General features: G+C 35.8%; 1 protein-coding gene and 1 pseudogene across 3 annotated transcripts in view; one reads left to right on the forward strand and one right to left on the reverse strand.

Annotated features, from left to right (window-relative positions):
* STRN (striatin) overlaps positions 1 to 25,185 on the reverse strand; it is a 100,737-nt gene that overhangs the window by 22,746 nt on the left and 52,806 nt on the right. For 2 of the 3 annotated variants that reach the window (XM_036027854.1, XM_028514383.2), the window contains 8 exons: positions 22,359 to 22,494; positions 18,247 to 18,357; positions 15,468 to 15,554; positions 14,860 to 15,003; positions 11,010 to 11,146; positions 4,341 to 4,516; positions 2,124 to 2,171; positions 1,212 to 1,333 (listed from right to left, as the gene is read on the reverse strand). In XM_036027854.1, coding sequence (XP_035883747.1) covers positions 1,212 to 1,333; positions 2,124 to 2,171; positions 4,341 to 4,516; positions 11,010 to 11,146; positions 14,860 to 15,003; positions 15,468 to 15,554; positions 18,247 to 18,357; positions 22,359 to 22,494 — 961 coding nt within the window. The remainder of the gene's footprint in view (positions 1 to 1,211; positions 1,334 to 2,123; positions 2,172 to 4,340; positions 4,517 to 11,009; positions 11,147 to 14,859; positions 15,004 to 15,467; positions 15,555 to 18,246; positions 18,358 to 22,358; positions 22,495 to 25,185) is intronic. The other variant, XM_028514384.2, reaches the window with a different exon arrangement.
* LOC114498467 lies at positions 7,278 to 8,084 on the forward strand (annotated as a pseudogene).

The following is a 25,185-nucleotide window of genomic DNA, read 5'->3' on the forward strand; positions in this document are numbered from 1 at the left end:
TTAAAATGGCATGACCAGAAGATGAAATACAGAGGGATGGTGGTACACAGGGAAAGGACAAGGAATTATACCTAGTAGTTGTGTTTTCTAGATAATACCACAAAGAGATGCAAATGGTGAAGGAAAGAGCCTAAACAGAAGCCAGAGAGAGAACCGAGTCAGAAAACACCTCCCCTTGCCCAGGACAGGGGATAACTGAAGTTACTTATATGCTGGAGATGGAAAGAGAACAAAGAGGGAAAGGCTTAAGATGAGAACGAGAGAGACTTGGCATGGGGTTTAGGAGGAGGGTAGTGTGCAGCCTCAAAGGAAACGAGAGAATGGGGTCAACAGCAAAAACAGAAGGGGTTGGCTTGGGGCAGAATGAGGACAACTGATTCTCAGATATATAAAAAATTGAGGAAAGGCACGAAACAGATAAATGTGTAAGAAAACTGGGGAGACAGGAGGTTGACTTCTCACAAACATGTTAAATTCCTATTAAATAAATGTTGGGAAATTTTTTTATTTACTGAACTTCTTATCTTCATTTAGGTTTGGCAATAAAATTAATCTAAAGTGATAATGAAAATAAAATATGGTTTAATGAAAAATGATACTTTATACCATTCTAGAATTTAAGAGGAAACCAAAACAGTCAATTCCTAAACCAGTTTTTACAAGGAAATTCATGCTAAAAACTAGTGATAGATTAAAATAAGAATTTGTGCTTCATGGTACTGTTCCCAAGACTAAAGGGCACTCCTTAATTTTTTAAGGCCTTTTAAATATTTTGGTGCCATGGACTTGAAAAGTCATTAGCCTCTATGCCCTCCAATAATTGATCAAGAAGATGATGCCAACGTGCATTTTCCTTCAAAGTTGTCTATTAGAATAGTGATAAAATATTATTACAGATCAATAATAATGCATCAAGTACTGTTCAGATGCCTAAAATGAGGAAAATAGTTGTCAATCAGGCCAGGATCTCCAATCAGTAAGACTCTGGATGGCAGGAACTGTTTTCTCAGGAAGAATATTTTTTTCTTTTTTCTTTTAGCATTATAGATCAAATTAGTTCCTAAATATAGGAGTCCTTTTGAACAATAAAAAGATATGGTTCTTTTTTCTGATTTATTTTTTTAAATATCTCATTTTATCTTTATGTGTGCTGTGTAAGCTGTGTGAAAAGAAAACATTCTATTCCTCTGTATCTTTGGAGACTCACGTACCATAGGAGTCATAGGGATCGATGTTGGGGTTGGTGGTGTTCCAGCCCTGGATCAGCCCGTCGGTCCCACCGCTGTAACACTGCTCGCCGTTGCTGCTCATCACCACACAGAGCACCGGCCCTCTGAGAGAGAAAATCAATTGCTAGTCTCAAAAATAATCTGATAATAGGACTTATTATAAGTAAGAATACTTAATTATCAAAATGCCTTTCTACTTTTCAGTGTTGTACAATGAGTAAAAATACTATCAAAGCATTGTTCATTTTTCTTCCTCTGCTAAACCAAAAGTTGATAAACTATGGCCTGAGGGCCAAATCCAGCCAGTGGTCTTAATTTGAGCAGTCTTCAAACTAAGAATAGGTTTTACTCTTTTTAAAGGGTTATAAAACTAAACTAAAATCAACAATATACAACAAATATGTGGCCTGGAAAGCCTAAAAATATTTACTGCCTAACCCTTTATATAAAAAGTATGTGATCTCTGTGCTACAAAGCAAGTGACTATGTGTGTACACACACACACACACACACACACACACTCCTTAAGCTTAACGGGAAAACAGAAAAAGCAAGTAATATCCTATCACAATAAAAAATTCTTGGATATTTTATATAGGTTATCTTTAAGGAAAAGAGGTCAGGATTTCTAATATTTTAATCTAATTTCCTCAACTTTATGAAAGATATATACATCATTTAAACATCATGCAAATAAAACCTAATTTCAGCAAGAATCCCTATTTGGCACTGATAAACTTATTTTAACAATTATCTGCCAGTTTCTTTTACACTTACAAAAAAAGCTACTAAATACAAAAAATTCATAATATGAATACATAAGTGAGAGAAAATAAAATATCCCAATGAGGCTGACGGACAGTGATGCTGATTTTTTACAAGGCACATACTTACTTATGAGCCCTGAACGTATAGATAGGCTCCACGTCAAGAGAGGTGCTCCTACGTCAGAAAGAAGAGAGGACTGTTACCACCCTAAGTCTCAGCAGGAAACAGTACCACTGAATTATGTCATAAATTCTAGATTCAGTTTCCAGTTCTGTTATTAACTAAGTTTAGGCAAATGATTTAATCTTTTGGAATTTCAAATTCCTCTATGTTTAAAATAAAACAAAAGAAATAGGGATAATACCAATATTCACAGGATTAAATGAGATCCTACAAGTACTGGTTTGGCCAAAAAGTCCGTATGGTTTTTTCTGTAAAATGAATGACACATTTTTCATTTCCACCAATAACTTTATTGATCTGAATATTTTGAGTATGTTGGTTATCTCCCACTATTGGCTTCTAGTGGGTAGGGGCCTGGGGTGCTGCTAAATATCTTCCAATGCATGAGACAGCCCCACAGCAAAAAATTATTTGGCCAAAATGTCAATAGTACCAAGAAACTTCACAAGCCACTTTTGATACATCTGATCAGTCACAGCACCTTCTCCATATGCTGCACATGTCTTTATTTGTGTTTCAGTTGTGTTTTTACCTTTCTTAAAATACAAAATAATATGCTAAAAATGTTGCATATTTTCTTCCATATTCAAAATAAAATAACTGCACAAAAATTCACTTTAAATGCACGCTGATATGACAGCTGTCACAACACAATCTAACAAAATTGTTTTGAATGAAGTTAAAGATAATTAAGCACTACTAGAACCATTGTACGAAAAAACATACCAGACTTTTTGGCCAATCCAATAAAACAGCCTAGGGGAGGACCATGCACAGAGAATTTCAATAAATGGTACTTTAATTCCTGGCATTTCCATGAAGGTTAATATATCTGCCCTCAATACCTGCAGAAACTGTCCAAGTCATCAGTTCATTCACTACTCAGAATGCTGAGTGTATGAGTACTGTATAGCACCTAAACAGGCCATGACTATTAATGGAAACTGGATTTAAAGTCAAATACCATTTTCTATAGTGTATTACAACTATTTTTATAGGTATATGATCTCTCTCAAGTCATTTCCAAAGTTTTAAGTTCAAAGGTAAACAGGCCACTGTTATTTACATGTGAAGGTATTATTACTAAGCTATCACCAGCAAGATAGCTTAGTAATAATTATTTCAATATTTTTCTAAAATTCAGTCAAGACTATATGGTGAGACATTCACATAGTCTCTAGTCTAATGTGGTGTTCATTGTGACCAAAGAACTAGAAAGACAAAAAGCACAATTTATACCCAGGAAGTGATTTTTCTCTGCTGCAGATATCTGATCCAAGTGAGGATTCACTTGGTTTTAGTAAGCTCTAGTCCATGTATGACTCACAGCAGGAATGTCCCTAATCATAGATATCCTCTACCAGTAATAAAACTTCTGTAATCTCCACCATTTAAAATTCATTCCTACTCTTCTAATAGCAGAAATGCCTGACACTATAAAAGAGCCCTTGCTGGCAGCTGCTGGGTTCTGGGCCACGTAACCCAAGGGAAAAAAGAGAAGAGCTCTAATAAGGACCCCAACAAGCAGGATCAGGACTCCCGTGGTGACTGGTAAAAGGGTTTATAGCAACTCACATCTGTCCAGATCCAGAGAGAAACCAAGGGGCCAAAGCCAAGACTAGCAGTTAAATGACAGCAACAACACTGCCTTTCAGTACAGACATATTGGTGGGTATGGAGAGTACCAGAAGGCCAAAAGGCAAGACCAAAGAGAGGTCCCTCACCCCTTCCAACCAGCTTTCCCTCCCTCCCACTCCTTAAGTCCAAGGCTCATAAACAGTGGGACAGGATTGGGGTGTGAGGTTGATGATTAAACATGCCTATCCCTGTTTATAGCAACAACAGAAACTTTCAATACATTCAAAGGGCTCCCTAAATAAGACAAACATTTAAAATACTGTATAAGGATTGTAATTAGGATTCACAAATCGTGGGAAACCATCACATAATACCATTTCTCCCTAAGTGTCAGTTTTCCAACCTAATACTAGATTGCTCGATTTTGAGTATGAAGGGAAACACTCTAAATTACATGATATGGTGAAGAAAAAAAAACACTAGAAGAGATATACAGACAATTTAACAGTAAATAATAAAGTATTTTTCTGCTGAAAATCTGTTAAAAATATGTCAAATAAAGTTAAAGTAGAATATTCTCACTTTTTGGCTGGGGCTGTTTTCTGTAAATTCCACATTTTTAATGTGTGATCCTCTGATGCTGTTATCAAAACAGGCTCAATGGGGTGGAAAGCAAGGGCTCGAATGCCATCAAAGTGACTTCTTAATGTAAACTTAGGGTTCCAAGTCTTCCTCAATGCATCTTTATTATTTGCTATCTATTAAAGAAACAAAAGGAAAAAACACCTATACATTTAGCTCGGCATTGGGAATATAACTACATTTCAACATTAATTTTTGTTGATTTATCATTAAACCATCACATTTTGCAATTTTCAAAAACATTATAATTTTTTAATGTAAATAACCAAACCAATAGGCAAATAATAAGAAAACAGGTAACAATTCAGTATAGAAATATGATCAGATAATAAATCTTCACTAGGATGATTAAAAAAGACAAGTAATGTCAACCTAAATTTTAGTAGAGACTAATTTTGAGTAACTGAAAAATTAAGTTATCTTTAAACATGTTAACATTATAGAATATTATTGTACTTTTGAGATTTTCGATATTTGCTAACAAGAAGTAAATTTTTCATCAAATTGGCAAAAAGGTTTATAAACTGGAAATATAAAATATTAAAATTAGAAGAAACAATTAGATGTTATAAAAATAGATACATCAGTAAAACACACACATCATTATACTGCTTTCCTTCACAGAAACTCCATCTCAACAACTAAAAAAAAAACAAAAAAGCACAATTTTTTCATTCCAAGTAATAGGACAACTAACAAGGTTTGTGTGTCACTTTACACTGGCACCATGCATAAACTCTTCACACTCCAAGGGTAATAATCATGCTAGGTTTAAGCAAGAGTGAGGATAGTACTCGTGACACGCTGGAGAAACAGTACCAATAACAAAAACCAAAAAGGTACTAACAACAGTTGCTATTTTGAGCATTATTCATCATTTTGAATATTATTCAAAAGACTCGGCATGTGTTAACTCAATCTTCATAAACTCTATGAGGTTGGAATTAACATTATCCCGACTTTACAGACTAAATATGTAAGAAAAAGATAAATTAAGTGACTTGCCCTCTAGTAAGCAGAAGAGTTAGGATTCAAACCCCAGCAGATGGGCTTCAGAGGGTATACTCTTAATATAAACTATAATTTAGAGCTCAGAAGTTTAACAACCTGGAGAAAAATTTGGGTGGGACAAGTCACAACTGGGGCAACAAGAGAAGACAAAACATACTATGCAATATATTATGTAAGAATTTGGGCTAGTTATTCTTGGGGGAGGGAAAAGCTGAGTTGCCTCCTATCTGCTCTTCTCAAAGAGCTAAAAGGCGTTCATATGTAAAAGCAATGAGATTCCTTCTGAATAGCTTAATGAGGTAGGCAGCCAGTAAAATGGTTCCCAATCAACCCCACCTACTTGTATTTATGCTTTGTATAGCCCCCTTCCACATTACAGGGTTGCTCTGTGAGACTAATAACAAACAGCAGAGTGGTAACAAATCACTTTCAAAATTCGGTTAAAAAACCTTCCCTCATGCGTCTTCTTAGTACCTCTCTTTGAAGGGCAATCACACTGGGAGAAGCCAGTTGCCCTGCTAAGACGCCCATAGACAGGCCCATGTGGTGAGGAACTAGTCTCCAGCCAACAGCCAGCAAAGAAACAAGGCCTTCCAACAACCACATGAGTGAATCTGGAAGCAGATCTTCCCCAAGTTAAGACTTCATGTAAGACTGCAGCCCTTCCCAATGTCTTCGCTGCAACTACACGAGTGACCTGAAGCACACAGCTAAGCTACCCCCAGATTCATGACCCAGAGAAACTATGAGATAAATATTTGTTTTAAGCTGTAAATTTGGGGCAATTTGTTATACTGTGACAGATTACTAATATGCCTAATAAAATTATGAACTACTTTTAGAAACAGAAATACATAACACGAAGATTTCCATTAATTAAGAACTATGAAAAAAGTGAGCTTTCTCTAGAGCTGAAAGAGGACTGAGTTTCACTACATACTGAACAAATCTTTGTGGGGTTAGTATTGAGGGAACATCTGCGTGGAGCCAAGAGGAACCAGACCACTGGGACTAACTGTACTAAGCACAAGTAGAAAAACAGATATAAAAATAAAGAATTGGAGAACCAACAAAATGGTGAAGAAAAGCCAGGTCTGCATCAAGAGGAAGACAGAGGCCTAAGGAGAACCTGATATTTGGAATTTTTCCCCCAACGGTGTTTCCTGATTCCAGGATGGATGGCTGAGAGGTGGGGCTGTGCTTTTGACAGCTCGGCAGTGCAATGGGGCACAAACTGGTGTCCAGGAACTGCCCAAAGAATGGGGCTTGGTGACCTACATTGCTTTGGGTTTTGATTTCAAAAGGCTGGATCCAAGATATAAGCATGAACTGTAAGCACACAAGCCCTTACAGGGACTATAGACTAGCTTTATATCAGCCCCAAAACTGAAAACGGAGTGAGGCAATACAGATTTCCAGTGGCTGCAGAAAACCAAAGAAGCAAACTAAAATATGCTCTCTGAGGGAAGACATCATCTTAGATCTAAAGTTATTCTACAGACAATTTTTCAAATATAGTTATTTGGGCATAATAAAATATGTGTTCATACAAAATAATACAACATAAACGAAAACAAGCAGAAACCACACATAATAGTAACAGGAATACAGGTTTCTGATTCAAATTTTTTTTTAAGATTTTATTTATTTATTTTTAGAGAGGGAAGAGGGGGAGAAAGAGAGAGAGAGAAACATCAATGTACGGTTGCTGGGGGTTGTGGCCTGCAACCCAGGCATGTACCCTGACTGGGAATCGAACCTGCGACACTTTGATTTGCAGCCCGTGCTCAATCCACTGAGCTACACCAGCCAGGGCTTTGATTCAAATTTTATAATAATCATGCAAACTATATGCAAGACAAACGACAAAACTTAAAATTTTGGGAGAAATCTGTAAACGATGAAGAATTCTGGAAGCAAAAGATATGAGACATCAATTGATGAGCTTAACTGCAAATTACACGAAACTAAAGAGAAAAGTAGTGAACGGGAAGATGGGTCATATAAAAATCTAGATTGAAGTATGGAAAATCAAAGGATGTGAAATACTGAAAAAGGGAAGAACAGACAAAGGATATATAAAGAAGACCTAACACTATAACTAGAGTTCTAGAAGGAGAAGAGAAAGAGAGTGATGAAAAAGCAGTATTTGAAGATAAATGGATGAAAACTTTACAAAGCTGATGAAAACATAATACTAAGAAGATCTAAGGTTACTAAAAAGGTGGCTAATATTTAACCTTCAAAAAGGTTAATGAGCTTTTTCTGTGCTGTTAGGGCTCTTGCAAACACGATGGATGTTCCTAAAACCCGCTGGTCTTTCTGTAAGAAGTGTGGCGAGCACTGACCCCACAAAGTAACACAGTTCAAGAAGGGCAAGTATCTTCTATATGCACAGGGGAAGCGGCACTATGATAGGAATCTGAGTGGCTATGGTGGGCAGACTAAGCCAATTTTCTGGAAAAAGGCTAAAACTACAAAGAAGACTGTGCTGAAGCTTGAACATGTTGAGCCCAAATGCAGATCTAAGAGAGTGTTGGCTGTTAAGAGATGCAAGCATTTTGAACTGGGAGGAGATAAGAAGAGAAAGGGCCAAGTGGTCCACTTCTAAGCTTCATTTCTTGTTTTATTAGGTGACAATAAAATCATGAGGATATGTTCACTTCAAAAAAACCCAAAAGGTTAATAAATATTTTCACCAATATGTCCCCTACAGCAAGGGATATAAAGGAAAGAATAAACAAATAAGACTTCATCAAAATAAAAAGCTTCTACATGGCTAAAGAAAACATCAGCAAAATGAAAAGGGAACCAACTGTATGGGAAAATATATTTGCCAATGATACCTTAGATAAGGGTTTGATCTCCAAAATAGATAAAGATCTCACAGGACTCCACTCCAGAAAGACAAATAACCCAATTAAAAAATGGGCAAAGGACCTGAGCAGACACTTCTTCAAGGAGGACATATAGAAGGCCCAGAGACATATATGAAAAAATGCTCAGCATCACTAGCCATTAGAGAGATCCAAATTAAAACCACAGTGAGATACCACTTCACACTGGTCAGAATGGCCATCATAACCAAATCAACAAACAACAAGTGCTGGCAAGGTTGTGAAGAAAAGGGAACTCTACTACGCTGTTGGTGAGAATGAGGACTGGTGGGAAATACTGTGAGAAACAGTATGGAATTTCCTCAGGAAACTAAAAATGGAATTGCCTTTTGAGCTGGAAATTCCACTGCTGAGATTATATGCTAAGAATCCTGAAACACTAACTCAAAAGAACCTGTGTATCCCAAGGTTCATGGCAGTGTTATTTACAATAGCCAAGTGCTGGAAACAGCCTAAGTGCCCATCAGTAGATGAGTGGATCAAACCATGGTACATTTACCAGTGGAATACTACACAGCAGAAATAAAGAAGGAGTTCCCACCCTTTGCATCAGTATGGATGGAACTAGAGAGCATTATACTAAGGGAAATAAGCCAAGCAGTGAAAGCAGGTACCATATGATTTCATGTGTAAGTGGAACCTAGTCAACAAAGCAAACAAGTGAACAAAATAGAACCAGGGACATATAGAGAAATAAAGAACAAATTGACAGTGACCAGAGGGGAGGGAAGAGGGGGATCATGGGGAAATGAAGGGCAAGGGTCAAGTCAAGGAACATGAATAAAGGGCCCATGGACAAAGACAACAGTGGGGAGGACTGAATTTGGTGGGTGGGGAGTGGGTAGGGTAGGGGAGAGCAATGGGGGGAAAAAGGAACAACTGTAATGAACAACAATGAAAATAAAAGGTTAATTGAAAGAAAATTAATCCTTGGCCTACAAGACAAAGAAATATCAGAGGGGAAAAAATCAGACTATAATTGAAAGAACAATGAAATAACATATATCGAGTGCTTAAGAAAAAAAAAAGAAACCTTGCCAACTAGAATTCAGCATTAGCGGCAAGTTAACCCACCTGGGTGAAATAAGGAACATTTAAGAAAACCAGGAACATTTAAGAAAACCAGGAACAGAGAACTGGGCACTAGTTAGATAGATCCTCAATGAAGAAAGAAATATTAAGTGTTCTTAGAGTAAAAGGAAAGTGATCCCAAGTGGATAGGCACGCAGGGTAGAATGGGAAAAAGAAAAATGGATCATGTAAACAGATAATCCCAACTGAATATCGAGTGTACAAAATAGTATCTTGTTAAAGATCAATGTATAAATAAAATATGTAACAAGAATGACATATACATAGCATGGGAACTTTTTAATATAGAGTTAATAGTGCTCAAAATGTATGTGCTTATAAAATTTTGATCAGGATATGTGTTGTAACCTCTGAGGTAATGATTAAAAGAGTAATGAAAAGTGTATAAACTTCAAGTAATGGGGGAAAGGGAGAATAATAAAAAATAATCCATCCCAATATTGGCAAAAGTAGGATAAAAAGAAACACAAATAGATGCCATGGTTAAATCCAAAGATATCAGTCATTACTTCAGAAAGAAATGAACTAAATGCTCCAATTCAAAAGTCTGTCAAATGTTAGATGGAAAAAACAAAAGTCAACTAAATGGTATTTTTAAAAGACATACATAAAACACAATACAAAAATGCTGGGGAAAAAATCTGTATCGCAAATGGGGAAAATGGAGTACAAGGAGTCTGTTTAGATTAGGTTATTATGTAGTTTAAGGTAAAGAAAAAATGGACTAGGGGAGTAAAAGAGAGAAAACTGTACTTGAACAATGATTAAAACAAAATTAAAAAAAAAAGAAGCATATGGATTTCTTCTGTTTTTGGAGATAGAAACCAAACACCTACTAATGGACTTAGCAACAGAGAGTGAGAGTTTTGGATGTGCAGGAAGAGGAGTGAATGGTGAGGGCTCCTCCTTGGAGTACTTTCTTATCGTGTCCATGGTCTACTTGGGCATCTGGCCGACATGCCCCACATGCAGCAGGAGCTACACTGTATTCTCCAACAAAGACAATGAGGTAGCAAAGTGAGAGGATATTAATGAAGACAAAAGACAGGTTGTAAATAGCTTATGAAATAACTATTTTCCGATATTTATTATGATGAACAAGTATAAATGCATTTACAATAAATGTGTTTGGGATTCATAAAGGTATAAAGTCTTCAATTTTAGTCCAAATCACTGATGGGCGAGTCTCAATATCTGCAAAGAATCCTGTACACATCCCTGCCTAGTAACAGCTAAAATCAGTTCTCAGCAGGATATTAGCATACTAAAACAGCAAGGCAAATGATACAGTTAGGCAGGCATGAATTTCAATTAACTACTGATGCCCTAAAACATAAAACAAAACCCAAATTTAGTAATGGGAAAGGGAATTCCTTCCTTTATCTAAAAGCAATAAACAAGCTATACTAACTTACAGGTTTAGATAATTTTAATCTCTATATGAAGTGGAAAATATTATTTATCTTTATAATATATTCAAGTTTTCAAAGTTTGTAATTAAAACGAATGAAACACTATACCTTTGCTTCTTTATTGCCATAATTTTCCATAAAATTAACTTTTTCTTTCAAAAATGAGTAAAAACAATAAAAACAAAACTATCACTTACATCGTAAGTTAGTGTATCTGCTTCATTGGCGACTGTAAGGCCTGCCAATTCTCCAAGTCCCAGTTCATTTTCAAGAGCTTCATCTGCTCCCATGATGAATGACTTCCCAGAAGAAGGAGGAAATGTGAGTGCTTCCACTGAAAGAAGATACAGGAAACATAAAAACACTTCTAAAGAGTCAACAATTAGTCTCATAAAGGCATGTTTGATTGTTTTTAAATGCTTTTAAACACAATAAAATTCAGTGTGCGGAAAATCTTGAAGAACTGGTTGCTTTTTCCACATACAACCATAGCTAAACATATCATCTAATTATTGTAAGAAAGTAAAACATGAAACGAACCCAATAGTTTTGTTCTTTTTTTTCACTGCACAAAAAAAAGTGAATCAGTTTTCCTCATTTGATAATTCATGATAATTACCCAAATTATTTCCATGGACTATTAAACAGATATAACAAGTGATTCTGGCCATTACAGGTCTGATTCAAACAAAGTTGTTACTTCTATAATCTGGAGGAATATAGAAAATTTCAGACCTCCAGCCAAGATGGGGGCATAGAAAGATACACTCTGCTTCTTCACAAAACCAAAAGAAGGACAACAACAACTTTAAAAACAAAAAATAACCAGAACTGCCAGAAAATCAAACTGTATGGAAGTCCGACAACCAAAGAAACATTCATGCAGACTGGTAGGAGATGCAGAGATGGGCAGCCAGAGTGCAGAGGACGTGCAACAGGGTGGTGGCTGGAGGACCAGGGCAGGCAAGGTGGCAGCTGTCAGACTGGGAGGTCTGACATTTGCATGCAGATAAACCAGTAGGAACAACCGGGGAGTTAGACAAACCATGCAACCCAGGGTTCAAAAGTGGGGAAATAAAGCCCCAAAACCTCTGGCTATAAAATCCTATGGGGGTTGCAGCAGCGGGAGAACCTCCCAGCCTCACAGGTTTGTTGGAGAGACCCACAGGGTCCTAGAACGTACACAAACCCACCCACACAGGAGGCAGCACCAAAAGGACCCAATATGCTTGTCGATAGCGAGAGCAAGTGGCATTGTTCCCTTTCAGAGACCCCTCCCCTCAACATATAGCACCACAACTCAGCAATATGAGTTGCTGCACCCTGGTGAATACCTAAGGCTCCGCCCCTTACAATGTAACAGGTGTGCCGAGGCAAAGAAATATGGCCCAAGTGAAAGAACAGATCAAAGCTCCAAAAACAGAACTAAGTGAAGAAGAGATGTAGAATGAAATAAAGCAAAATATACAGGTAACCAACAGTGACGGGAAGGAAACTGAGACTCAACTCAACGATTTGGTCCAAAAGGAAAAAATATTCAACCAAAACAAATGAAGAAACAAGAATTCAAAAAAATGAGGAGAGGTTTAGGAATCTATGAAACAACTTTAAACATGCCAATATGCAAATCACAGAGGTGCCAGAAGGAGAAGAGGGAGGGAAAAAAATTGCAAACTTATTTGAAAAAATAATGAAGGAGAACTTCCCTAATCTGGTATAGGAAATAGACTTCTAGGAAGTCCAGAAAGTTCAGACAGTCCCAAAGAAGTTGGAACCAAGGAAGCACACAACAAGGCACATCATAATTAGATTACCCAAGATTAAAGGATAAGGAGAGAATTTTAAAAGCAGCAAGAGAAAAGGAGACAGTTACCTACAAAGGAACTCCCATAAGGCTATCAGATGATTTCTCAAAAGAAACCTTGCAGGCAAGAAGGGACTGAAAAGAAGTATTCCAAGTCATGAAAGGCAAGGACCTACATCCAAGATTACTCTACCCAGCAAAGCTATCATTCAGAATGGAAGGGCAGATAAAGTGCTTCCCAGATAAGGTCAAGTTAAAAGAGTTCATCACCATGCCCTCATTATATGAAATGCTAAAGGGACTTGCCTAAGGAAAAGAAGATCAAAAACTATGAACAGTAAAATGACAATAAATTCACAACTATCAACAACCAAACCTAAATACAAAAACAAACTAAGCAAACCACTACAAAAAGAACAGAATCACAGAAATGGAAATCACATGGAGGGTTATGGGGGGGAGGAGAGGGGAAAAGGTACAGGGAATAAGAAGCATAAATAGTAGGTACAAAATAGACAGGGGGAGGTTGAGAATAGTACGGGAATTGGAGAACCCAGAGAACTTATATGTATGCCCGTGGACATGAACTAAGGGGAGGGGGGATGCACAGGATACTAGTGGGAGGGAGGGTGCAGGGTGTAGGGGAATAAAGGGGAGAAAAACATGGGACAACTGTAATAGCATAACCAATGAAATATACTTAAAAAAAGAAAATTTTAAATGAAAATAGTTACAATTGTAAAATATGCCTATGAGGCAAACTCTTAGATGGCGACAGAAATCAGGATTGCCTCTGCAGAGGAAAGAAGGGGCAGTGATTAGAAGGCAGCACTAGCAGGATTTCTAGGGCCCTGGTCATGCTCTGCTCTGCTCCTTGATGCAGTGGTGACATGGTTGGGTTCACTTTGTAATAATTCACTGAACTATACTTTCGTGACTTGAGCAGTTTTCTGTAGGTATGCTATATTTCATTGAAGAATGTTTATTTCAAACAAAAAAATTTTAAGTGTCCATTTGAACACTTTTCTTTAGTTTCCAACTATGTTTCAAGATGTCAGATTTATATGGTGATAAATATACATATCCTTAGTTTATAATACTGGACATATCAACCTGATCCCTTTGGTCATTATCACAGAAGAACCAGTTAAAAGTAAAATGCCAAATTTATTATATAAAATAATGATTTTACTTAATTTGGACAATAATAAAACATCACTTTTTTCCATTGCAAATTATTCTGACAAACTCATGGATGGTGTTCCAGTAGCATTCTGTAACTGGTTACTTTACTGATGACAAATATTTGAGTTAATTAGATGAATTTAGTAGTTTAAACTTTGACTGTTAAAGAAGTAAATTAAGTCTTCCTTAAAATTAACAAATCAACTTATCAGTCTGTGCAGAAACTCTACTTAAAATTCTTGTAAGAACAAAGGAGAGTACAAATTAAGACATTTTCAAATCACCATAAAATAAAGCAAAAATGATTTCAAAAAATGGGTTTTACCAGAACATACCATATATCCTCTGCGGGTATTCAAAGAACTCGAAACATTTACAATTGATGAGGGGATTGTTTAAATCAGAAAAGCAATTTTTATGTCAAAATTTCAACCACATGATTCATGTAACACTATAAGACTAGGTCTTCAGTCCGGTGTTTTGTTTTGTTTTCATTTCTAGTATTTTCAGATAGCTTTATTCAGGAGTTAAACAAAAATTACTCTTCAAATAAAGACTAACAGTTGTGGAATCTGGCCATACATACTGTTTGGGCTAATTTAGCTGATGCGCTAGAAATGGCCAAGCAGAACCTGAAAACATGACCAATGGCTAAACCAGCAGACTCGAGGGCTGAAGAGAGAGAAAGCAACAATAGGCACAACCTTATTTCATTGCTAAGATTTTCTAGAACTTACTATAGTGCCGCTTAAGTGTGGCTTTCCTTCTTAATACCATAACAAGTTATAAATGTATATAGCATAGAGGCAATGGAAGCTTTATCTGAAACTGCAAAGACAAAATTTAGAGTTGTTTTTAATGTTTATACATTCCTTTTCAAGTCTTAAAGATTAAAGTTGGAACCAAAACCCACTGAATGTAAGAAAACCTACATTTGGGGAATATATAGATCAAATATTGGTAGACCACAATTCCTCTTTTAGAGAGTCCTTTCTAATAAGAATTTAGATATGTACATCCAAATGTTTCTTGTGCTCCAGAGTGTCTTAATTACTCACCTTCATCTGCCCTATTTATTTCGTGTTCAGGAAGCCTGGAGCTGCTAGGTCTGGAAGGTGAACCCACAGATGGTTGCAATGAGGGAAGTTCATCAACATCTCTTAAATTAGCAAGCATATCTTGTAGTTTTGACCTGTTGGGTCCTAGCCCAAAAAAGGTAGGGAGAGAACAAAAGAGAAGAAATAGAATTATCCAACTGCATTAAAATGGTGCCATAAAACTTCATTCACAAGTCCAACATTCACCTTGAAAGCCACCCTAGTATATTAAAAATTATTTTCCAAGTTTTCAAATTACTTTAAAAGTTTATTATTTCTTGAAAAGACTTATATTTTACATATACTGGTATTTTAAAAATTAAGGGAATAACATCACTGTTTATATGGACAAACGCTCATATGCAATTTAGACCATTAAAAATAATATTCTATACTCCTGGCATGTTACTCTAAATTCAGACAGACAGCACAGATGGTGAAACTACTGCTGTGTACTGAATTAAACAGTAATATCAGTTTTTGTTTGTTTAAATTAAGTTGCATTCATTGCCTTACATCCTGAAGCTATGGTACCCAAGGTGAAGTCTCATGCTCTGCTGATTACTTACCAGAAATTTGATTCTTCATTCTCTCACATCCCTGTTTTGACTGTTTTATATAGGATAGAGGCTGAAACAGATCTTCGGTAGTTTTTCCTGTTATAAGTTTAATTAAGAATGGGAAATCTTACCCATAGTCTGTTATGTTTTTTTCCCTAAACCAGCACAAGCAATATTAACTAATACCTAAAAATATATTTCAAGACAATATGACTGGAGTACACAATTTGACTGGAAATATTTCTACTTAGAACATATTAAAAGAATTCAAACTTTTCCAATGAAGAAACAGTTCAATTAATAATATACGGTGAATTATGAATTAATTCTTCATTTATCAATTCAAAGCTTTGCTTCGGTTCTCTTTTTATCATTGTGACTTGTTCCTGGACTACCATTTATCCAGGTAATATGAACTGACAACGCAAACACAATGTGCTGAACCTCAGTCTATAGTCTATCTTCAGTAAAAGACATTAAAACTTCTCCCCACACGAGAGGGGGACCCAATAAAAACCTGGAACTTAGTTATTAAAAATTGTGTATTTATTCTTACACGTTTAAACCTCAGTCACTTTCGAAGCACTCTCCATTTGATGCAATACACCTATCGAGACATTTTCTTCACTGCTCAAAACAGTTTTTAAATTTGTCAATTTTGATGCCTTTCACTACTACTGGGTTGGTTTGTTTGTTTTTTGTTTGTTTGTTTGCCTCTTCCAAGGGGCAAAATGTTTCCTTTGAGGACTCTATTCATCCAAGGAAACAACAAAAAAAGTCACTCAGGGTGAGATCAGGTGTATAGAGAGGGTGGGGCATGGGGGACGGCTAAACACTCAGTACTGTGTGCACAGGTGAGCTTGTACAACCATTCTGAAATCAGCAAATACATTTGCTGAAATACATTTGAAGAAAGAGTCTTCAAAAAAAATTCACTGAGTCCGAACACAGTCTCTCACAACAACGCCAGCAAGTACACTGGATACAGATGGGTTCCTAGAACACTCACCTAGTGGGGAAGCCTGTACTACAAAGGGCCCACCCTTCAGAAGATAATTCCAGATTTTGGGGGTCCCCCTCACAGAGTCATTTTTCCTCATCATGCCAAAAAACTTTTTGCTGTATGCATGAATAGTGATCATAATCTCCACATTCAGGAAATCTAGTAACTTCTATTAATAGGAATACTGTTCCAGTCAAATGGTGCAGTTTTAGATTTTAAGTGCTGAATTTCAACTACAGTGATGCCTTGATATAATTTGATAAGAACAGAATAATCCAAATAGTAGGTGGATTCTATATATGTCCTATATCATTCCAATCTAAAGATCTTTTACATTTCAAGACATTCATTATTATAGGATAATGACTTAAAGAAATATATCAACTTTAAGCCAGTCTAAAAATTAAAATATTCTCCTTGTTTCTCATGTATGATGTACAAATTTTCCACAAAATTTCAGTTAAATTGCTTTCATCATGATTCTGAAAAACCATAACAAATCATGCCTCACTACTGTTTGTTAAGATTAATTTTTATCAGTTTATTTGGATAAAAGGTACAAATATTCTCAATGTTTTAATATTTATATTGATTTAACTTATATTCAGGTAACACCAAATAACATCATCTCTCATTTATGTAATGGCTGGTATGATATAATATCAATAATGGCCACTGTCTTTTAACCATTCAAGCTAAATACCTGTAAATTCTAAAATATTTTAAATAAAGATTTAAATGTTTTCCAGTAATTACCAGGTTGTAAAAGAATGTCCTAACAGGAATGATTGGTCTTTGATAAGCTTTAGCATCACTATAAAAAGAAAAAATATATATCCTTCCAGTCCTTTGCAACTTTTAAATACATGTTTCACTAACCTGAATTTTAATCTCACCTTACATCACTTTAATATCCCAAAGGATGAAATTCCTATTGCCATAAAAAAGGACCCAAATTCATAATGTTAATGAGTGGAAGCACAAGGAGATAGTTTAAGCTTGCTCTCCTAAGAAGATAAATTTAAGGTTTTCAGGGATGCTTGAAAGCTATTGTATTTCCATTAAATTTACATGCTTAATTAGATCTATTGCTAAACTTTATTAATACTTTTAATGAATTATGTATGATTCACAGGGCTAAAAATTTAATTTTAACTTGTTTTTTTGATGTAGCACACATTTTATTGGAAGAAAAAAAAAAAAAAGGTCATTGGTAACATTATAAATGAAACTGGCCAAAAGTGTTAAATTAGAAAATAAGTAGTTTTCAGAAATTGTATATCTGTGCCCTGTATAGCATATAGTGGTGAAGCCACATGAACTGTGTGTTATGAACACATAGAACATTCAGGGGTAGAAATTAATGTTCTGTCTCCAATTTTATAATTGATAAGCAGTAAGTTTGGTGGATTGCCAGTGAGTCATACTAAATGAGATTTAAAATTGTCTAAAACTGTGAACAGTGAAAAATCATTATTGTAATTAAGCGCATACATTTTTTAAAAATCAAATTATCACTATGTTTAAATACATAGTCCCACTTTCTCATGAGGCTGGGGATTCATTATTAGAATATCATATGCATAGGTTTGTTTTATTTTGATTTTTTAAGTTCATAATTAAATAGCTAACCATTTAATTTCAACCCCTGAAAGCAGGTGAAAAAGAAAGAGGTCAGGAGTAGAAAGAAAAAGAGTAAGTAGTTTTAGGAAAACATTGAAAAAAAAATGGGGGATATGAAAGAGGCAAGATTTGTGAAATATAGATACAATGTTTTCCACTTACTCTTCACCCCCTTTTTCCCCTTTCTCTCCTTTTTGTATTGTTCCTTGAGTTTGGTAATTACTCCCTGGTCCACATTCCAAGCTTCAGGCATGAGACACTGGTCTTCCTTTTCTAAATGGAGTGAAACAAATGAAACAGCCTTTTTCAATAAAATACTGAACACCGTAAGTCAATTCACTGTCATGTCAATAAATGACACAATAAACATTTTCCCTGTAATAACATTAATTTTTAAAAGACATTACGTATATGTCACACAAAATATAGTATCTAAGAACAGCAACCAATTCTATTTCTTAGGTAATTATCAAATTTCTCTTGAAAGAGACAGAAAAAACACCCTGAAAGATATGAGTGACTTTTAGTAAACTGAGCCCCAAAATGCTACAATCAGGAACCCCTCATTTTAATCCCATTTTCTGAATTCAATTAGGACTGAATCACAAATTTTTTAAATTAATTTATGTAATTAGAGATTATTACTAAGAGATTATACAAAATAGTCTTCAATAATCTTTTCATCTCAAAAATTTTACTTTTTTGGCATGTGCTCATCAACACCTTTATTTTACACGACTCAAGGAACACTTGAAAACTCCACAATCAACCTGCATTCAAAATTAAAAACAATTTGATTTGTTAGTTTATAAATTCTTTAAAAAGAACACAAAACTTCTAGTAGAAAAGAAATTCTAATCACTAATTTTCACTCTTTCAAAAGAAAATTTGCAGAATGTTACATATTTTATACTTACTATAAAATAATTCATATACTCTATAATGTTATATGTTAGTTCAAAACTCTCGTTTGAATTCAACACTGATATATCCAACAGCTCATTCTACATTCCCATTAGGAAGTCTAAATAGTATCCCAAACTAAACATAGAAAGCCAAGTTGCCATAGAAAGCCAAGCTGCCAAGTCCCCACCCAATCTGTTTCATCCACAGGATTCCCCATCTTATTGATGGCAATTCCACACTTCCTTTTGCTCAAACCAAAACCCTCTCTCTCACCCAACATCAACTATTTCAGTAAATACTGTTTTCTCTACCTTCAAAACACATCTAGAATCTATTATTCAGCATGTCTACTATTTCTCTAACCACACTCCCTCTTGCTAGAATTACTGCAATAGTTGTCCTCTCTCCCCACCAAGTCTATTATCAATACTGGTTGCCCTGGGTTCTCAACATGGCAGCCAGATAATTCTTTAAAATAAAAATCAGATCCTGCCATCCCTGTGTCCAAATCCTTCCCATGGTTCCCCATCTCACCAGTGGTCTCTGTAACCTTACATAATTTGGTCACTTCTTACTATATTGCCCTTAGAAAAACTCTGCTCCAGCCACTCTACTTTCCTTGAATTCCTCAATCATACCAGGGCTGCTGCTATCTTAGGGCATTTATTCTGGCTTTATCCTTCCTGAACACTTTCCCCAGATACTATATGCCTAACTTCCTTATCACCTTCAAGGTTTTGCTCAAATGTTACCCTCTCTTGGCACTTACATGACCACTTTATTTTAAATTGCAACCTGTCTCCTCCACCCCACATCGACACCAGAACTCTTTATCCCCCTTATTCTATTCTTCTTTTTCTGTTTTCCATAGCATTTACCACCTTCTGACATACTATACCATGTATCATGTGTATTGCTTATTGCCTATATGTTCTTAGTAGATTGCAGGGACAACAGAGATAGGGATTTTCACCTAGAAGACTGGCAAATAGAAGGCATTTGGTCAGTATTTGGTGAATGACTGGAATAAACAGTAATATGTCTATTTTTAACAAGTTCCAATCCACAGTTTTAAAAAATTGGTTATACCCTGGCTGGGTGGCTCAGTTGGTTGGAACATCATCTCATAGACCAAAAAGCTGCGGGTTCAATTCCTGGTTAGGGCACATAGCTAAGTTGCAAGTTCAATCCCCAGTCAGGGAGTGTGTGGGAGGCAACAGATCAATGTTTCTTTCCCACATCAGTGTTTCTCTATCTCTGTCTCCCCCCACCCCATTCCTCTTTCTCTAAAATGAATAAACATATCCTTGGGGGAAGATCATAAATAAACAAACAAATAAACTGGTTATCAGGCCTGTGAATATACTAAACACAATTAACAAAAAAACCTCAACATTTTTATAGACTGAACTATTATCTATCAATAAAAAGCCTCTTTTTCCAGAAAGATCTAGCAATTTTCTTGGGGTAGGTGGGAGTGGTGGGGGGGAAATGGAGACAACTGTACTTGAACAACAATTAAAAAAAGATAAAAGAGAAAAAATTAAAAATAAAAGAAAAATGTTAATTCTCATCAATCAGATCTGAATAATTCATTAAATTGGGAACCTTCTGCATACTAAAATGCCTTCAGGGTTTTTTTTTAATATTAGTCTTAAAAAATCAGCCTTATCATACATAATCTTAATTAGACTCATATTAACAATAGCAATGGAAGGTCATAGAAGATGTGTGGTAAAATCTATTTTTGGCAGAAACTAACAAGATTCTTAACCTAAACTTACTCACTTTTTAAGGGGGGCTGGTGAGGGATAAAAGAAGCACTTAAAATGGTTTAAATGTCCCTTCAACTACACAGGAATGGAAGCATCTATGTGTTGTTAATTGCTTAAAAGTAAAATGCTTTGAATTAGAATTATAAAATCCATGAAACACTGATAAAGAACCCTCCAGCTGACTGCAAGATTCCATTCACTCATATTCATAAACAGAAATGTTCAGTACTTTACTAAAGAGTGAGACATCAGATGTGAGAACAGCCACTCATGTTTTCACCAGTAACTTCATAGCAAATTAGGTTAAATGTACACACATGAATCATATAATATAATGGGCCATGACTCACACCTTAAAGCAAAGGAAGTTACATAAGGAACAATGCAGCTGTCTTTAGAGAAAAATGAATCCCAATAAGAGCCAAGTATTATTTATGCAGGTGTATGACTCCTCAAAGAAAGACCACTGTGTAGCACAGTGGACCTCGCTATATTGGCAGAATTGCCACCTGAAATATCTGAACAACTTGATATATAAGCTCATTAGGGAATAAGACAGGAGAGAGTCATTTCACTTTAACTTCCCCTGGGTTCCAATCTTTGTTCTGTTGGGAAAAAAAAGTCAGTCACTAAATAGTCATTATATTCTTCATACTATGACTTCAAGTAATTATCCCAAATAATTCTTCAAATATTTGCCACAAAAAAGAAAAAGAAGTGGTATTAGCATTATCAGAATCCCTGAAGGGAAATCTGCCATTAAAGTGCATAGATTGTAAGCTAAGGGTGTTCTAAAGATAAATATTCTCTCATTCCAAAATACCTGTTAGGTGTTGAAAATATTAAAAATGATTAGAACAATTTGCACACAAAAAAATTTGATGTTTTCTATAAACTGATGTAACCTGACTAGAATGAATAACTACTAACACTTCTTTTTTGCACAGATGATCCCACAGATGACATCTCTAAAATCTTCCAATGCAGCGATTTTCAACGCTTTTCATCTCGTGGCACACATAAACGAATTACTAAAATTCTGTGACACACCAAAAAATACTGTTATTTTTTGCTGATCTGACAAAAAATAGGTATAATTTTGATTTATTCACAGTAGATGGCTATTGTTGTGTTGGTTGTTGTCATTTTTTTATTTGACAATCTAAGGGAAAAGAAGTCAGTGCCCCCGACTGAAGAATCAGGCACTGCACGTTTTACAGCTTTGTGTGGCACATTGGTTGAAAATCGCTGCTCTGATGCACTGTCATACTCAATTTCCACAAAATCTAGATTTGCAAGTTCTGTCTGGGCAGAAAGTAGAGACCATTCTATATATAAATTCAAATTATTTTCATACTGCATCATTTGTCTTTTTTTTAAATGAGGTAATTAGTTGTGTAAACTTCTTTAAATACCTAACACACACACATATACCCTCTAGACAAAAGGTGACAGTAATAAAAAGTTCATAGGATGTCCAACATTTCAGCACTGTAAGAGATTCAAGTGTTCTTCAAGGTGTTGCCCTCTGAGTAAAATATTAGTTCCTTTATTTACGTAAGTTCTCTGGTTGGACCCATCATCCTTCCTTACCCCAGTCTGTTCCATCGCCTGCACTTCTAGATTCACTGTCGCCTTCCTCTGATGTAACCAAGAAGTCAAATTCCTTTAGAGCTTCTTCTGTATCTCGATCTTCACTGCTATCAGACAATGCTTTTTTCCTAACAATCTAATGAAAAAAATATGCTAAATTGAAATATATTATGAAATTAATTTAAATAAAGGGGAAGGTATCCCTTTACCATTGTAGGAGGAACCCCAATTATTTTCTTCCAAAAATGTCTTTGTTTTGTTAAATAACTATAATACCTATTCAGCAGTGGGAAACACAGATGTCACTTTAAAAAAATACACACATTACACATTCTAAAGTAGTAATTTAAATTTTGTTCAATGATGGCTTGTTTTAAATAAACTAATGGAAGCACATATTGAAAATACTGGGATATAAGACATGCATTTAAATTACAGATATATCCTTAAAATACTGTATTATTAGAACCACAACCTAATCTTGTATTTCTTGAATGCAGTCTGTGCAGTGTGCAGACATTCTAATCCAACTGAAGAAAGAAAACACTTCGTAAATCATTGCAAGAACTTTCAGAATATAACCATGATAAATTTTAGCTCTAATACATCATTGCCTTACAAAACTTACATTCACAAAAAGTACAAACTCAGTAATTCTTGCCTCAAGACTTAGAAGGTATTCTGTTGGTGGCAGGGTGTTGGGGTTCACATTATTATTTCTGCTATCCCAACCTTGCATCAATATTCTCTAATAACTCTCTATATATTCAAGTTTTTCCTAAAATACTGATGTTTCAAAGTGAGACTTGACTTAGATTTAATAGAAAATCTAGTAAGGGCTGTTATGTCTTATTTTTACGTATTTAGGAACATCTCTGGAATCACAAAACCAGTTGGAAGATTAAAACTTAGGCTTAATACATGCAGAGATGATTTTTGAGATGCATATGCCAATACTATTTATGAATTATCTCCTTTTTGGTCACCACCACCAGGACCCCAAAGAAATTAGGACAACTGCTTTGCAGCTTCTTTTGATTAAATGGACTCAGTATCTCACCTTCTCCAGACCTCAGCTTCTTTACTTCATGCCAAGTAAAAATAGCATCTGATCAAACTTTATCATTGGACTATTTTGAGTGGTTTAAAATTATAATGGTTCCTGGCATAGCTCAGTGGACTGAGTGCGGGCTGGGAACCAAAGTGTCCCAGGTTTGATTCCTAGCCGGGGTACATTCCTGGGTTGCAGGCCGGAACCCCCAGCAACCACACATTGATGTTTCTCTCTCTCTCTCTCTCTCTCTCTCTCGCTCTCTCTCTCTCTCTCTCTCTCTCTCTCTCTCTCTCTCTCTCTCTCTCTCTCTCTCTCTCTCTCTCTCCCTCCCTCTCTCTCCCTCCCTCCCTCCCTCCCTCCCTTCCCTCTCTAAAAAAAAAATTAAATAAATAAAATCTTTAAAAAAAAATTATAATGGTTCAACAAACAGATCAATGGAACAAACTGAAGACTCTAGAACTAGATGCTAAGAGATAGCATTACCTGACTTGGTGGCCCTGTTCTCATGCTTGTGACTAATACCACTTGTCAATCACAGTACTTTTCTTTTTCTTTTTTAACAAGAGGAAAAAATAACCAAATTTAATTATATGTGCACATAGGGGAACCTCATATACTTGAGAGCCAGAGACTCCACATACATGAAAAGTTCAGGGACAGGAAGAAAAAATGAGGTGTATATATATGACATTTAAAAAAATTATTTTATTGTTGTTCAATTACAGTTGTCTGCATTTACCCTTCACCAATCCTCCCCCACCCCAGCCTTCCCCACCTCCCTGCCTTGCTTCTACCTGCCCTTGGTTTTGTCCATGTGTCTTTTATAGTTGTCCCTGAAACCCCTACCCCCTTCCCCCATTATCCCCTTCCACCTCCCACTGGTTACTGTCAGGTTGTTCTTAATTTCAATGTCTCTGGTTATATTTTGCTTGCTTGTTTGTTCGTCTAAGACCGGATGGAGCCTCAGAAACCCTTCTCAATGCAGCACTCCAGGATGCCACTATCAACAGAAGAAAGCTGGCACAGTGCACAAAACCTAATCTGCCTTAACTGTTCTGGTATACACAAAAACTGAATAGGAGAAATCAAGGATTCTTTAATGATGCTAGAATAACTGGTTTAACTATTTAGAACATTACCCTAAAATCAAGAAACACTTTTATTTTTACAGCATTTCCGAATACCAACTAGCAAAGCTATTAGACAAACATAAACAGCAAGATCAATTTGACAGAATGTGAACAGAAAACCCATGCTGAAGGCGTACTCTTTTATAAGTATTCACAAACCAGATTATTAGCATATGGTAATAATCTGTTCTAATTTTCCCTGGGCAGGCATACTAAGGTAGAAGTGTCTCTGAAGAGTTTATACCAACAGAGGGTGCTGATCTCCACAGTACCAGATATAAATGCAATGCCTAACCCACCTTCCTTTGCCTACAGGCTTGATTCCTCCCTTTTCATGACCCTGATGGGTCATCAGATAGAATTTGGAGGGATCACCACCAATATCCTATAGACAGAAAATCTATGTTCTCAATGCCTGACGAAGAAAGGACAGGGAAAATACAGAAGTATCTGGAACTGTAGGTGCAAAGTCTGAATGTATTGCCAGCATCAGTTCATACTAAATATGGCATTAAGTCACAAAACTAACTCTTTGGGAAAAACGTTTCTAGGTACTCATCTCCTTTATATAAATTAACAAAGAAGGAAGATAAATGGCAAGTTGAAAACCACTGTCCATTAAGTATCCCATTTAAATAAATAA

Source organism: Phyllostomus discolor, chromosome 6 (genome assembly GCF_004126475.2).
Source record: "Phyllostomus discolor isolate MPI-MPIP mPhyDis1 chromosome 6, mPhyDis1.pri.v3, whole genome shotgun sequence".
Classification (NCBI taxonomy): Eukaryota; Metazoa; Chordata; class Mammalia; order Chiroptera; family Phyllostomidae; genus Phyllostomus; species Phyllostomus discolor.